At 36.6% G+C, this 13,901-nt stretch overlaps 1 protein-coding gene across 2 annotated transcripts in view; it reads right to left on the bottom strand.

Annotated features, from left to right (window-relative positions):
* GAN (gigaxonin) overlaps window positions 1-13,901 on the bottom strand; it is a 55,676-nt gene that overhangs the window by 23,853 nt on the left and 17,922 nt on the right. For both annotated transcript variants that reach the window (XM_077133122.1, XM_077133123.1), the window contains exons 2-6: window positions 9,347-9,461; window positions 6,689-7,039; window positions 4,000-4,217; window positions 3,677-3,798; window positions 390-502 (exon numbers count right to left, since the gene is read on the bottom strand). In XM_077133122.1, the coding sequence (XP_076989237.1) occupies window positions 390-502; window positions 3,677-3,798; window positions 4,000-4,217; window positions 6,689-7,039; window positions 9,347-9,461 (919 nt within the window). The remainder of the gene's footprint in view (window positions 1-389; window positions 503-3,676; window positions 3,799-3,999; window positions 4,218-6,688; window positions 7,040-9,346; window positions 9,462-13,901) is intronic.

The raw sequence follows: 13,901 nt of genomic DNA, 5'->3' as shown, positions 1-13,901 counted from the left end.
AGGGTGTTACATGGCTTGAAGAGAAAGAAGGCAGGGAGAAAGTCAGCAGAGCTCCGGGCAGGAGGAAGGCCTCTCTGGGTGGCTGTTACATGAGCAAACACTCAAAGGAGACGAGGGGGCGTGCCATGGGGCCATCTAGGGGGAGATCATTCTAGACAGAGGAAAAGCAAGCGCAAAGGCCCCAAGGCAGGAGGATTTCTAGACAGTCTGAGAAACTGCAAGGAGGCCAGAATAAGCAAGGGGAAGGGGGGAAAGGCTAGAAGAGCAGGAACCAGCATGGTGGGCAGGCCCTGGCAGTGTTCTATTTCTCTTCCTATACTCAAATGCAAAACAGACAAAAGTACCCAAGGGGAAAAAAGAAGCTATTAAACACACACACAATATTTTACCTCATTCATTGGTGGCAATGTAGTCCATGTATTTAAATCTGGATCATATTTTTCTCCTGAGCTCAGTGTCTGTTTATTTTCATCTTGGCCTCCAAATACAAACAAAAATCCTTCTGCAAAAATCAAAGGAGACACAAACACTGAAACATGAGTCTTCAACACCTATCTCCTGTTGAATATAGCTTTCAGAGATAGAATGTAGATATAACTTCCAACAACGAGAATATTTACTTAGGACTTTATCACATTCATTTGATTCTTGGTGCCAGAGACAATATATTTCAGTTCACTCTGACCTGATGCAGTTACAGGCAACTCTAGGTTATGTCAGTTCCTCTAGTCTATTCCTCTAGCTTCTGTGAACCACAGTACACATCTGTTCAGTCAAGAGCCCCAGATCGCTCAGAGATGGAGCACCTGTGTGCACTTTATATTCAAACAGAATCTAAGTAATTGTCGAACTTAGTTATTTCAGATAATGGTAGATTAAGTTATTTTTATTAACTCTCTCACAAGGAAAACATCAAAACTGCTGAATGAAACTTTTTAAAAAATAATCTTCCTAAAAGAGAAGCCAACAAGACAGTAAGTCAAAACTGAAGGGAAAAGCATAGAAATTTTGTTCTGAGGGCATCTGCCAGTCTGGAAAAATTGTAACGTTCTTTTTAGTGGCTTTCTTTGGGGGGAAGAAAAGGAACAGAAATCTAAATCCCACATAACATAAGGCTTCTAGCAGGAGATCCTCTCCAAAGTTCTATACATTCCAGGTGAGGACTAATCAGAATTAGTACCCAGATATAAATCTCCTTGCCTGTCTAGGGAATCTCAAGCCTTGAACTTGATTTACATAAACTCAAATAGTAGTATTTTCAGGTAACTGGCAGAAACAAATGCAAAAAAAGTTCTTCTGTGGGGAAAAAAAGAACTTCATCTAAGTCTTTGATTCTAAAATTCGTTATTTAAGGCATCAAATTATTGTTACAGAAAATTTTTAATAAAATGACCAGCACCTAACATACAAAGAAAATAGATGCTTCGAATTTAAAATTGAAATATAGAATGCTCGCCTTCCATGCGGGAAATCCGGGTTTGATTTCCAGATCATGTACCCTCCTCCACTCCCCTGACAAAAAAAAAGAACTTCTAGAAAAAAAAAAAAAAGGAATAAAAAATTCAATGGATGGATTTTACAGATTTGTGATAGTTATAGAAAATTCATTTAATGGAAAACAAAAAGAAACTATGAAGAGAGCAGCATGGAGAGATGAAAATACGGAAAGTAACTAAAGAGAAGGTAGGAGGAAGAGGATGGAGTTGAAAACGTATAGCCCTGTTTAAACGAACTTCCAAATGTAGACAGAGAAGGAAGAAAAGAACAGAGGTAACACATGAAGAAATAATGGGTAAGAGATTACCAGAACTGATGAAAGTCCAAGCTAGAGAGTCAAGAAGCCCAATAATTCCCAACTATGATGAAATTTAAAATAAAATGTAGGCCTAAACACAGCATAGTGAAATGGCAGAAAAACAAAGACAAAAAACAAATTTTCAGTACAGTCCAAAGAAAAAGAGAGGAAGGTTTTCCAAACCAACAACTGACTTAATAACAATGAAAGCCATAACTCAATAGAAAGACTTCTTCAATGTGCTGAGAAATAATACCAGCCTAAAATTCTATACCTAGGAAAAAATACCTTTCAATAATGAAAGCAAAATAACATTTTCAGACAAACAAATCTGAGTGTTCGTCACTTGTAGACCCACATTAAAGAGGTGTGAGGTGTGAGAGGAAAGAACAAAGAAAGTAGTAAATATGTGGGCAAATCTAGATGCTCTCTCCCTCTCTACACATATATTTAGCATACATATATAACCTCTACTGATTATATATATAAAATCATGTAATTTACTACTGCAAGACTATGGAATGCGGAAAAAATGGAGTTAGGTTGTCCTGAAGGAGAATAAAAGTACTGACAAGTTTGGTTGCATGCTGTAACTCCAAAGATAACCTTCAAAAGAATATGAAGCATATAACTTCTAACTGATCAAGAGGAAAAAACTGAATGACAAAAAACAGTCAATCAATTTTAAAAAGGAATGAAAAAAAGCAAGGCAGGAAAGGAAAAGAAACAGACTTGGGTGGACAAATAGAAAGAAACTATTCAATCATTTCGCAATTTCAGTCAATGTAATTATAAAACTGCTCTTTTCATTGTTAAAAGTTTCTGAAGTATCGCTCCCTGTAGGAAAGGCTTTGAAAATTAATGATACAGGACTCTTTGTGATAGATGTACACAGGTGAAAATTATGACCCTGTATAAATATTATGGGAGGAAAACCTAAGGGAGCTAATCCTGAGGAAGCGGAACAGGAAAACACGATCCACATCTGGTCGTTCCCGCCACTCTGTCCAGCCCTTTATACTGACAAAACCTTCAATAATTTTGAAACCCACAAAATTATTCCATCTCTGTACTACAGGAGAATGTTATCCAGTGCTATAATATGGTGTGGTATTGGATGGGATGGGATAGCTTTAACATTTTTAAAGTTAAGGTTAGTGGGCAAGAAGAGAAAATTAAACAAGAAAGATTCCAGGAGGATTGCTGACAAACATCAGAATGAAATGAAATGACCGTTGTGGGGCCATTTCAGAAAGGGCTGGTCCAAGGAGAAGAGAAAGCCAGCAAACAGCAGGAATGCACAAATGACCATCTTTCCCATCATTTCTATCTGTTAACATTCTTAATGAAGTGGTGCCCATTTTCAAACTTGTAAACATGAAGTAAAATACAATTTCTGTAGTAAACTAATTTTAAACCATTATTAATTCAAGTAATAGTTTCTAAAGTCTCATATGAGATGTCTGCTTTTACACAGCACTTTAATTTTTGAAATAGTTAGATATTATAATTCTAAATTGCATGAATTTCAAAGGTAGGAATATCATGGCTCAAGAAATTTTGTTTTCCTGGTATGTCTACTCAGCTAATTGGTAGTAAGAATCATTGAATTTCGCTCTTCTATCAGTTTAGGCCATCAAATAAATGTTCCACTACTAAATTCTTAAAAATAGCTATGTACTAAAGATTTGGGAACAATATGGACTGATGTAAGACACTCTTCTCCTTACCAAAGTCTTGAAAGCTAGACCTACACTGAAAAGGCCATCATGCAGAGATAATTAAAAAATGCATCTTTAAAAGGTTTTGAGGCATTCTGTACAACCCTGAAATTACATGACTTGATCTTATGCCTAAGTAAAATTTATCCCAGAACAGTACCTGCTGAGAGAACACCGTGGTTAATTCTTGGCATGCTTAAAGGGGCCAGTTCGATCCAAAGCTGCCGATTAGGATCATAGAGAGGGCACATACATCGCATCGCTGCTGTTGGTTTCCGTGAACTAAGGAAATAAATAACTGATAAGCAGTTCTGTTCATAATAACTACTACTATTTTTATTGCTAGTAAAGAATGCTTAATGAACCATTTTAAAAGCTGATTTCTATTATGCTCTAGATACTGTAAAGTATTATGAATTCTTGGTTACACAGAAATACCTCTTCCCTTATATCACTTCTCAAGCAACTCACACCCATACTTACACTCTTTCTTCTCCACCAACAGTTACAATACACTCAGAATAACCCCGGGGTTTGAAATTTGCTAGCATTGCCTCTCCTTGCTGTGGCTGGCTGAGTGGTATGTTGCTACACTCTTTGACAATTTCTCGTACTAATGGTTCATTCAGCATCTGTTCCCGTAAATAGCTGGAGTCTAACCCCGAGACCCACAGTGCTGACATAACATCCTTCATGTGGACCTGCAAAGAGGGAAGAAAGGATGAAGAGAGACAAAAACAGAGAATGAAATACAGTTTTAGAATATACACTTTCCCACTCATGGAAAACTAAAATTGTTAACGGGCAGATTAACAACAAGCAAGTTATAAGTGCCAGTATCACTGAATATATTTCACTGACCCCTTTCCCTTCTACTTCTCATAGCCTCAATTAATAAAAGTTTTTTAAAAATCATCAGTTTGGATTTAGATTTAATCCACCACTGCAAAGTTTCAAGTAGCTTTTTTTAGCCCCTAAATAAAGCATTCCCATAGCAATAGGAAAAACAGTAAAATTCTGCTAAAATTTGCTTTGTTTCACATATCCGGATGTGCTGTGGGTTAAATCACATTTATATAAACATATATAGTAACAGCGCAATACAATAAGATAGATAATTAAAATGCCTCAACATTAATAAAGAAAAATATGGGAAACCTAAAATTCAAAAACATTCTGAATACTATATAATCATTTCTGTAGTGATTACTGTTCAAGAATATCTAATATGTATAATACAAACTATATACTTTGCTACTCAATTAAGAACCAACCATTCTACATATGTAAGGTGAAACTTTTTAATGATAATTTATTAATTGGTATGTTCAGGAAATTTTTCTTCATTTTGAAATAGTCATTTTATGATACACTTTTTTGTACTCTGAGTAATAAAAGTGAATCAGTTCTTAGCATAAAGTTCAGATTAACTAAAAGACAAAGAACAGCCATAGTTTCCCCAGTAGCCAGACGACCTTAAGCATCCTGATCACTTCAAAGTAAGAAGTTCAAGGCAAAACACCATGAGCAGTGTTTCCTATAGTGGCCTGTGCCGATTTGAATCTGTGGTGGACCCCAGAAAAGCCATGCCCTTTAATCCTCATTCAGTATTGCTGGGTGGGAGTATTTTGATTGTTTCCATGAAGATGTGACCCACCCAATTATGGGTGGTAACTTTTGATTAGATGATTTCCATGGAGGTGTTTCTCCACCCACTGAAGGTGGAGTTGCTTTCTGGAGTCTTATAAAAGAGGAAACATTTTGGAGAATGAGAGATTCAGAGAGCAGAGCAGAACGACATAACCATGAGAAGCAGAGTCCACCAGCCAGCGACCTTTGGAGATGAAGAAGGAAAATGTTTCCCTGGGAGCTTCATGAAACAGGAAGCCAGGAGAAGAAGCTAGCAGATGATGCCGTGTTCGCCATGTGCCCTTCCAGATGAGAGAGGAACCCTGACCATATTCACCATGTGCCTTTCCAGATGAGAGAGAAACTCTGAGTGTGTTCACCATGTGCCTTCTCACTTGAGAGAGAAACCCTGAACTTCATCGGCCTTCTTGAACCAAGGTATCTTTCCCTGGATGCCTTTGATTGGACATTTCTATAGATTAGTTTAATTGGAACATTTTCTCAGCCTTAGAACTGTAAACAAGCAACTCATTAAATTCCCCTTTTTAAAAGCTATTCCGTTTCTGGTATATTGCATTCTGGCAGCTAGCAAACTAGAAGATGGCTCCAGGTGAGTGGAAGCAAACTAGGAACTTTTCTACCTCCTATCCTAATTTACCCAATCCCATGGAAAATAGAACGCTAAGTTTACTACGCAAAGACTACAAACATGGTTTCTAAGTAAACATATTCACAGGTTTACAGAATTATTAAAAAATTTACAAGATAATCATTCAAACATAAATTGATAGTTATCAAGAACAATTAATATAATTTGAAAATAGTTCTCTAAAACCTAATAAAATTCATATTTTGAATACAGAAACTACAGCTAGTCCCTTATTTATAAATATTATATTAAAGACAAAGTGTTGTGATTTTGCTCCCTCCCCAATGTATTAACAACTTGGAACGTGATATTCTAAGATCCTTTCTTCCCAGGCTATCACTCCTAGGAACTTCCCTTTTGGAAGTACTTTGCCACAAAAACTCTAGAATGCTCTTCTGCCTTCTCCGCTGCCCCCCTCATGGCACTGAGTATTCCAGGGGACAGCCCACACCCTGGAAAGCTCCTTAGGACGTAGTATTCTCACCTCTCTGCCAGAGCTTCGTTTATTACCCTCATGCCCTGCCACCTGCATCAGAGTCCCTGGAGGAGTTAGCCCAAGGATGTGGTGGGATGGGGTGTGAAAAGCAAGAGTGGGAACTACAATTCTATAATCCCCAGTTTATAAGTGGAATGCATTTCTTCACTAAAAATCATGTACAAAGGATATTATGAGCCTTATAAGCATCAACATTTTCATTGATATATTATGAACTAAATAGGCTTTTGTGGAATGGTCTAGAAACCTAAGCACTTCAGTGATTCTGTGGGAAGACATTGGACAGATACCTCTGGGATTACAACCTTATAAGTCAAGTTTATGCAGGAAGACAAAACATCTATAATTTAGATTAAAAAACAAAGACAAAATTAGACAATGTTATAAACTACAGGTACCTTTCTTATTTCTGAATCATGTGCTATCCATCGAATTACTGCTTCAAATACATATCTTTCATTGCCAACATTTAACTTCTCAAGAGAAATCACTTCTTTAAGCTTTTGAGGACTCAGTTCTAGGAATTCTTCTGTGCTGCTGACGTCTCGGAAATGAGTCTCCAGGTACTCTGTAGCAAGGTAGTGTACATGATGCAGGCAGTAATGCAGCGCAAAGTCACGGATCCCGATGCAGTTCTCAGCAGCAATGCAGCCTTCTAAGAACTCACAGCACAGGGTCTTAAGGTCTGTTAGCAGTAGCAGGTCTGCTGCCTGTACAACATCTTGGATTGTATCTTCATTTAGTCTGATCTGTAGGAATATCACAAATATTTCCTATTTGAATTTATATATTTAAAAAACAAACCACAGATCTATTAGGTTGAACTACATGAAATTCCATGCTTAGAAGTAAATACTGACAGCTGCAAACAATTCAATCTAATCTGTTTTTTCAAGAAGAATCCCAGGGCCCCAAATATCTTCTGAATGATGCGAGTAGTGCACACCTGGTCAACTCCTCGGCTCTTCCCCTGCTGGACAAATCTCATCCACCAACAGCCCTTCTGAGAAGAGCTGGCCATGTTGCTCAATTCTAACCATAAGAAAAACCTAACATAGTTGAAATGCTTGGAAAATGGAAAGTTCTGAATTCTATGGGAAATTGAAGATTTTTTTTTTAATATTAGCATCTGAACTATTGAAAATCTTGTCTTTAAACATATTAAATTCACTCCTCTGCCTTGGAGAATGGTATGGTGAACTCAGTGTGAGCGCTTTGAAAAGAGAGGATTTATTTTGTCTCGGAATCCTAACTTTGAATACCAAAACACTATTCACAAAAGCAGTAGGTACAATTTGGTCTTAAAACTAGTTTTTGAAATAAATCCCCAACAGTGGATTTTTTTTCTCATTATGAACTTTTCCTTCTCCTTAATTTTCTGATTGACGCTTTTTCCTCTACCCACTTAACAGATTTTTTCATGAAATAGGAAGGCAATGTAAAGAAACAGGCCTATAATATATTCCCACGATTACAAGTAGTCCAGACTCCCCCACCCAAAATGGACAGTACAGCAAAAAATATTTTTATCACGTTTCTCTAAGATATAAAACAAAAGTAAAATTGCCAGTCACCTTGGAAACTGGGCAACAAAACTGTGGAAAGAAGTATACTGAATAAGTCACAAGTAGGAGGAAACTTGCTGTTTACATAACTTATTAAATTTAACCACAAAAGAACAGATAGCTACAGATTGTTCAGATATAGGCATATGAAAAAACACTACACTGCATCACAATAAAACTAAATCACCAAATCAGGAGTTTGTTATATCTTACGCTGCAACTGAGGTTTTACATTTAAATTGGGAACAAAAGACAGAAGTCAATCTGTAAATAAAATGTTGCATGTCAAATCCAAGCCTGAACATGAATATTTTTCTTATTGGTTATGATACTATATGAATAGCTGCTGAAATGATTTTACAAGATAGACAAGAAGTTGGTCCTAAGCCTGGTTTTGTGATGTTAGAGTATCTCTAATTATTTTAAGGGCTGTCCCCAAATTAAATTCATTTATTTTAACAATCATACACATGTGCATACCCTTAAACCCACACACCCACCACCTAGCATTGAGAGAAAAGAGAAGGGCATAACAAACCAAAATCTTCAAAAAGGATGACAAACCACCAAGTTTGACTCTCAGCAGAATGACAACACGTAGGGAAAGTAAGCAATACACTCAGAATACTTAGAAAATATGTAGGAGAAACAGCCCTTACAAAAAAGGAAAAGGAAAGAGAAGAGGGATGAACAAGGAATGAAAGAGAGAATAGGGAGTAAGATCTCAGAAAGAATAAGGATCAAGCACATTCCCACATTACCAAATGTAAGGTATATTAACCTCTTCCTTCCTCGCTCACACCCAAGATTTTCTTAACACTAAGATTATTTTAAGTGTCCTCACACTATACTTTAAATCATGCAACAGGGTGATTTAAAGAGGGGTAGAAGTAGGGCAAAGGGAAAAAAAGAAAGACGTCTAATCACATATCACTTTTTTCCCTGGGTATTATTAAATCTCCAGAAATATAAATGGTACAGGGAGTGAAGGAAAATGTGGAAGAAAGAATGGGGGTGGGATGGGGACGCTGGTGTTACTGAGGGTGCCCTGTCATTTGTGTGAATCCCCTTACTGGGAATGAACTACAGGGAACTCTATTTCTACAAAGTAATCCCCAATGTCCAAGGAAGTTCTTATTTCAATGCCATGGAGACTTGTTTTAAGCTACTCAGTCAGTGTGTACTTAACACTAGCATCCTATGTTCATATCTCATGCTGGAAGCTACAGCTCAGAATGGTGAAAACAAAACCTAGGGTTTAGATTTAAGATCTTACTCAGTCTGCTTCTCTTTTAGAAGCAAGAGCCTAGAAGAACACACTTGGGGTGCCGCTACTGGCAGGAAACAATAGTCAAGCACAGAACAGCACAGGAGGAAGATGACAGATGACAGCAAGTAAGTTACTCTGTCACATAATGGATGAAAGGAGACCCTCACCCTGAGCTTGAGAAGCCTCTACTTAGTTCTTCCTTCCTTTGTTTCTCATCATACCTGCCCACTGAAGATGTAATCCAGGATCTCTCTCATAACCATTACCGATATCCCTTCAAGTTCAATCTTATAAGTTGATCCATCATCTTTTGGAGGATTATAGTTTAACTTTGTCCTAAGAAAGGGAAAAAATGCAAAATTTCTATGAAAAAAACAGAAATAGCTACAGATATTTATGCACTAAATACTTTAAAGTACATGATACTTATAGTAGTGTATGAATGCTCACCTGGAAATTTCAGTTTGTTAATTTTAGGTAAATATATTTTTAATAATTTTCAACTACAAAATATTTGTTCCAGGATTTAGAATACTACTTCTCAAAAACAAACGAAAACAAAAAAACCCCCAGACGATCAGAAAACTAAGATCCATGTGATTCAAATTGAATCTTATTTCAATTTGGAAATCCCATCCTCTTTAGGCTTATTTTTTCCCTCATATGTGTTTATCTAATTAGTTATTTTTTTAAATATAATACAGCCCCCACAAACCTACCATCCAAAATAAAAAGCTAGGACCTTGAAAATAACCCTGCTTCTAGTCAAATGGTCCTCCCCATCAATCCAATCCTTGTTTTCCCCATCTGAGGGAACCCAAATCCTAAGCCCTGTGTGCAGCTTACCCTTGCTTTCTTTTTTATTACTGTACCCACGAAATATTTTTTATTTTGTCTTTATTTTTTATAAAAAAATGTGTTTCCTTCATGCTTTATGTAATCTTTTGGGTTCTTTTTCATTAAATATTATCTTGCTATGAACCATCCATATTGTTGCACATTACACTGCTTCTTTTGGTTTTTACTATTTAATAAGATTCCATATTCTTGTTGATGAGCCTGAACTGTTTCCAGGTTTTTGATACTGTGGACAACACCACTATGACTGTTCTTGTATGTCTCCTTTTGTACTCTGTAAAAACATATTTCTCTTGGTTATATCCCTGGGAAAGGAAATGTTCCATTTTGGAAGGTGATGTGTTCTCCAAGGCTGTTGGACCAGTTCACAGCCTCATCTGCAATGTATAAGGGCATCTGTGGATCCACAAACTTGATGACATATGTCAAAATTCTTAATTTTTGTCAATCAAATAGATGAAATATATTATCTCATTGTACTGTGATCTGCATTTTTTTCATTGCCAAGGTGTTGAACATCTCTTTATATGTTTGTGGCCACTTGCATTTCGTCTTCTGAGAAGCATCAGTTTAGCTCATGTCTATTGCTCATTTTAATTTTTTTAATTGAATTCAATGTCCTCCTATTGAGGTATAGAAATTCTTTATATATTCTTAATACTAAACCTTTGGCAAACTTTATACTTTTAAGGTGATAAACACTTTGATAAACAATTCTTCACAGTTAATGCTTTTTATGTATTGTTTAAGAACTCTTACCTTGCCCAAGGTCCAAAACATATTTCTTATACTTTATACTAATAGGTTTAAAGTTTTTTATTTTTAAGGTAAGCTAAAATTTAAAAGCAACTTTGACACATGCTACTGATATGAATTATAAATCTGTTAAATCTTAACAATTAAATCTTTAATCATGAAAACTGCTCCTTAATGATGCTTTCTAAGAAAAGCACACGTAAGAATGCAGGTAGACAAGTAGTGAGACATACTTTTATTTTAATAAAATATCAAATGTTAAATTAGAACATTTTAGAAACAAAGCATTTAAACTCATCCTTTGTATTCAGATTTCTCTAATAAAGTCAACAGACAATCAGACTTTTGATAGAGGGAATAGAAAGAGAACAGGAAGCAATATTAACAAAACTTCATAAACTACAATCTGACTGGGATAACTGATTTGGAAGATCTGAGGAAGCTTAATCCTAATTCAGCAATGAGGAAAGTAAGACACAAGCTACTTTGTACTCAAGAACTCTCAAAGACTCAGGAATTGACAGTTTCCATTCCCTGTGGAAGTAGTGGTGCAAGATGAACGAAAGATAAAAGAACTGATTGACAAAATCTTAAGAAACAGCTGAATTCCCAGAATCTTTCTCTATGTATGTATACAACTCACCTGCACAGTTTAGGAAGGTCCTCCCCAACCCCAACTGCTTATTTTGAAGAGAAACAATTTATACTCTGAAGATTATAAAATTGAAGATCTCTAGACAGGAGCATATTGAATACATAAAAGGGTGGATATTCTATATCAAAAAACAGAGAGGCAAGAAAGTGTTTAAATACTGAATGCTGAGATCATCAGTCTTCAGTTTTATTTCCCAACTTCATTTTCTTTTTTTTTCACATGGGCAGGCACCGGGAATCGAACCCAGGTCCTCTGGCATGGCAGGCGAGCATTCTTGCCTGCTAAGCCACCGTGGCCCGCCCCCAACTTCAGTCTTAATATGCTGGAAGCCAGGCATATATCCTCCAGGCAAGAAGTGGAAGACTCTTCTGGGGGATTTGATCAGCCTAATACGGAAAGACCTAAAAATGCTGATATCTACCTTTCCTAAGAAAAAGACCCAGCTTGATCATTCTACAGTGAAAACCACAGTAACAAACCTAACCTAGGGGTTCTGAAATTCCAATACCTTTTGGAGCAGTGCTTTTGAAACTTTTCTTGGTCACGCCATAGGCAGACAATTTAACTACTCTAGGATAAATAGATAAGGCTGTCTCTAGGTCAGAGGCTAGTCAAGGGCACCCACCTCTTCAGATGCTGTCTAGCCACTCTGAAGGCTGATGCCATCACTATCTTCACATCCTGCAACACATTTTGTTTTGGGGTTTTGGGGGGTTCTTTTTGTGGGGCGGCACACTGGTTAAGAAGCTCTGTTTTGGACCCTGACTCTTACAACCAAGCAAACAAGAATCACAAGATATCTGAAAAAGACAAAAGATAGAAACCAAAACAAACAAAAGAAACCTCTTGTTAATATTCCTAGAGAGAAAAGAGAGTATGTTGTACCTATGAAACAAGAATAGGACACTATAAAAGGACACTCAGAGAACAACAACAAAAATTAAATGACTGCAAAAATTTTTTTAATATAATGGAAGGGTCAAAATAAAAAGTTGAGGAAAAGAGAAGCAAAAGACAAAGAAAGAAATTAAGAAAGACAAGTTAAGAAAACTGGAAGATCAATCCAGTAGGTTGAACATCATAAAAATACAATTGTTAGGGAAAAAAAAAAAGAGAGAAGACTATCAAGTGTGTTCCCATAGCAATGGATGTAAATAGACCCACTCCAAGACACACCCTCCTGGTATTTCAGTATACAGAAAACAAAGAAACAATTCTTAGAAGCTCCAGAAAGAAAAACAGGTTACATAGAAAGGAAAAGGAATCAGAATGGCTTCATACTTCTAAATAGAAGTTAAACAGCAATGGAAAAATACATAATAATTCTGAAGGGAAGTTATTTCCAAACTAGATTTTTTTTTCTCCAATTATTTATCATTTGGCCAATCATTTTTTACTATCTGCTCTAACAAAGTTAAATAGGGAGTAAAACAAAAATCAATTTTTCTTTTTCTTGACAAAACAGAAAAAAGGTTTCATAAGACAAAAATTGTTGGCTACTAGCTAATAACAATGTTGTGCTATTCAAATCTTTATATTCATGAAAGAGGTCTGCAACTTTTAAACAAGGTAATCTGTTCAGTATAGTCCTCTTTTGATGATATCCAAATTGTGTCTAAGTGTGTAATAACCAAACCAGACAATCAGGCCTGGTCCTCCGCTCCCAAAAATTATTTAGATATTACTGAACAGGATTTGGAGTAAGGTAATACAGAATAAGCCTAAGAGACTTTTCTTCCTCTGATGTAAAAACTCGTTGCCAATAAAAGCAAGGAAACATTCTCAAATAGAATGTAATGTTCAAGAAATCAAGCTTTACAGAAATTCTGGTGATTCATGGGCATGACGCATATCACTTCAAGGGATTCCTGTCCTCTCGAACTGTTCAGCTAAGAGCAGGCTCTTTGAAATATGTGGAGAGGGGCTTATACCCTCCACAGCCTTTACCCACTTACACCAAACTAACAACTCAGGTTCCTGTGGGGATCTTGTTTTAAGAGTATAGATGATATCCCTCCCCTTTCTGTCTTCGTGAGGTCCTAAAAACCACACCAAAAATGGATCATTTTAGTCCACATGCAATTTAAGTATACCTTTGCAATTAATATTTGCATCAACAGATGGCATCCTTTCACTCAAGGCCTTTTGTGTTATATTTTTAAGGGTGGGAAAACAGGAGCCCATCTATTTCACCGGTCTTACCATCTAAGAATTCTGTCTACATGGGAAGTAAAGCATTTACTCATATTTATGATACATGACCCGAAATCTCAGAAGGAAGCCAAGTGGTGGGATCTGAACTGGGTGTAAGAGAGCTGTGGTTAAGCTTCCTTTTTCAAAATACCATGACCTACACGGGCTAACTAACAAATTGCCGCAGTGGTCTCCCTAAGTGACAAGGGAGAGGGAGTACTTAAGAGAGGAAACAACAAGAAAGCACAAGAATGACACCACAAGGCCTGGCTGTGGGACAGCCTGAAGCACCATCCTGAGGATAAAGATCACAA

The sequence above is a fragment of the Tamandua tetradactyla genome, chromosome 16 (assembly GCF_023851605.1).
Source record: "Tamandua tetradactyla isolate mTamTet1 chromosome 16, mTamTet1.pri, whole genome shotgun sequence".
Taxonomy (NCBI): domain Eukaryota; kingdom Metazoa; phylum Chordata; class Mammalia; order Pilosa; family Myrmecophagidae; genus Tamandua; species Tamandua tetradactyla.
This window is presented reverse-complemented; position numbering and strand designations above follow the sequence as displayed.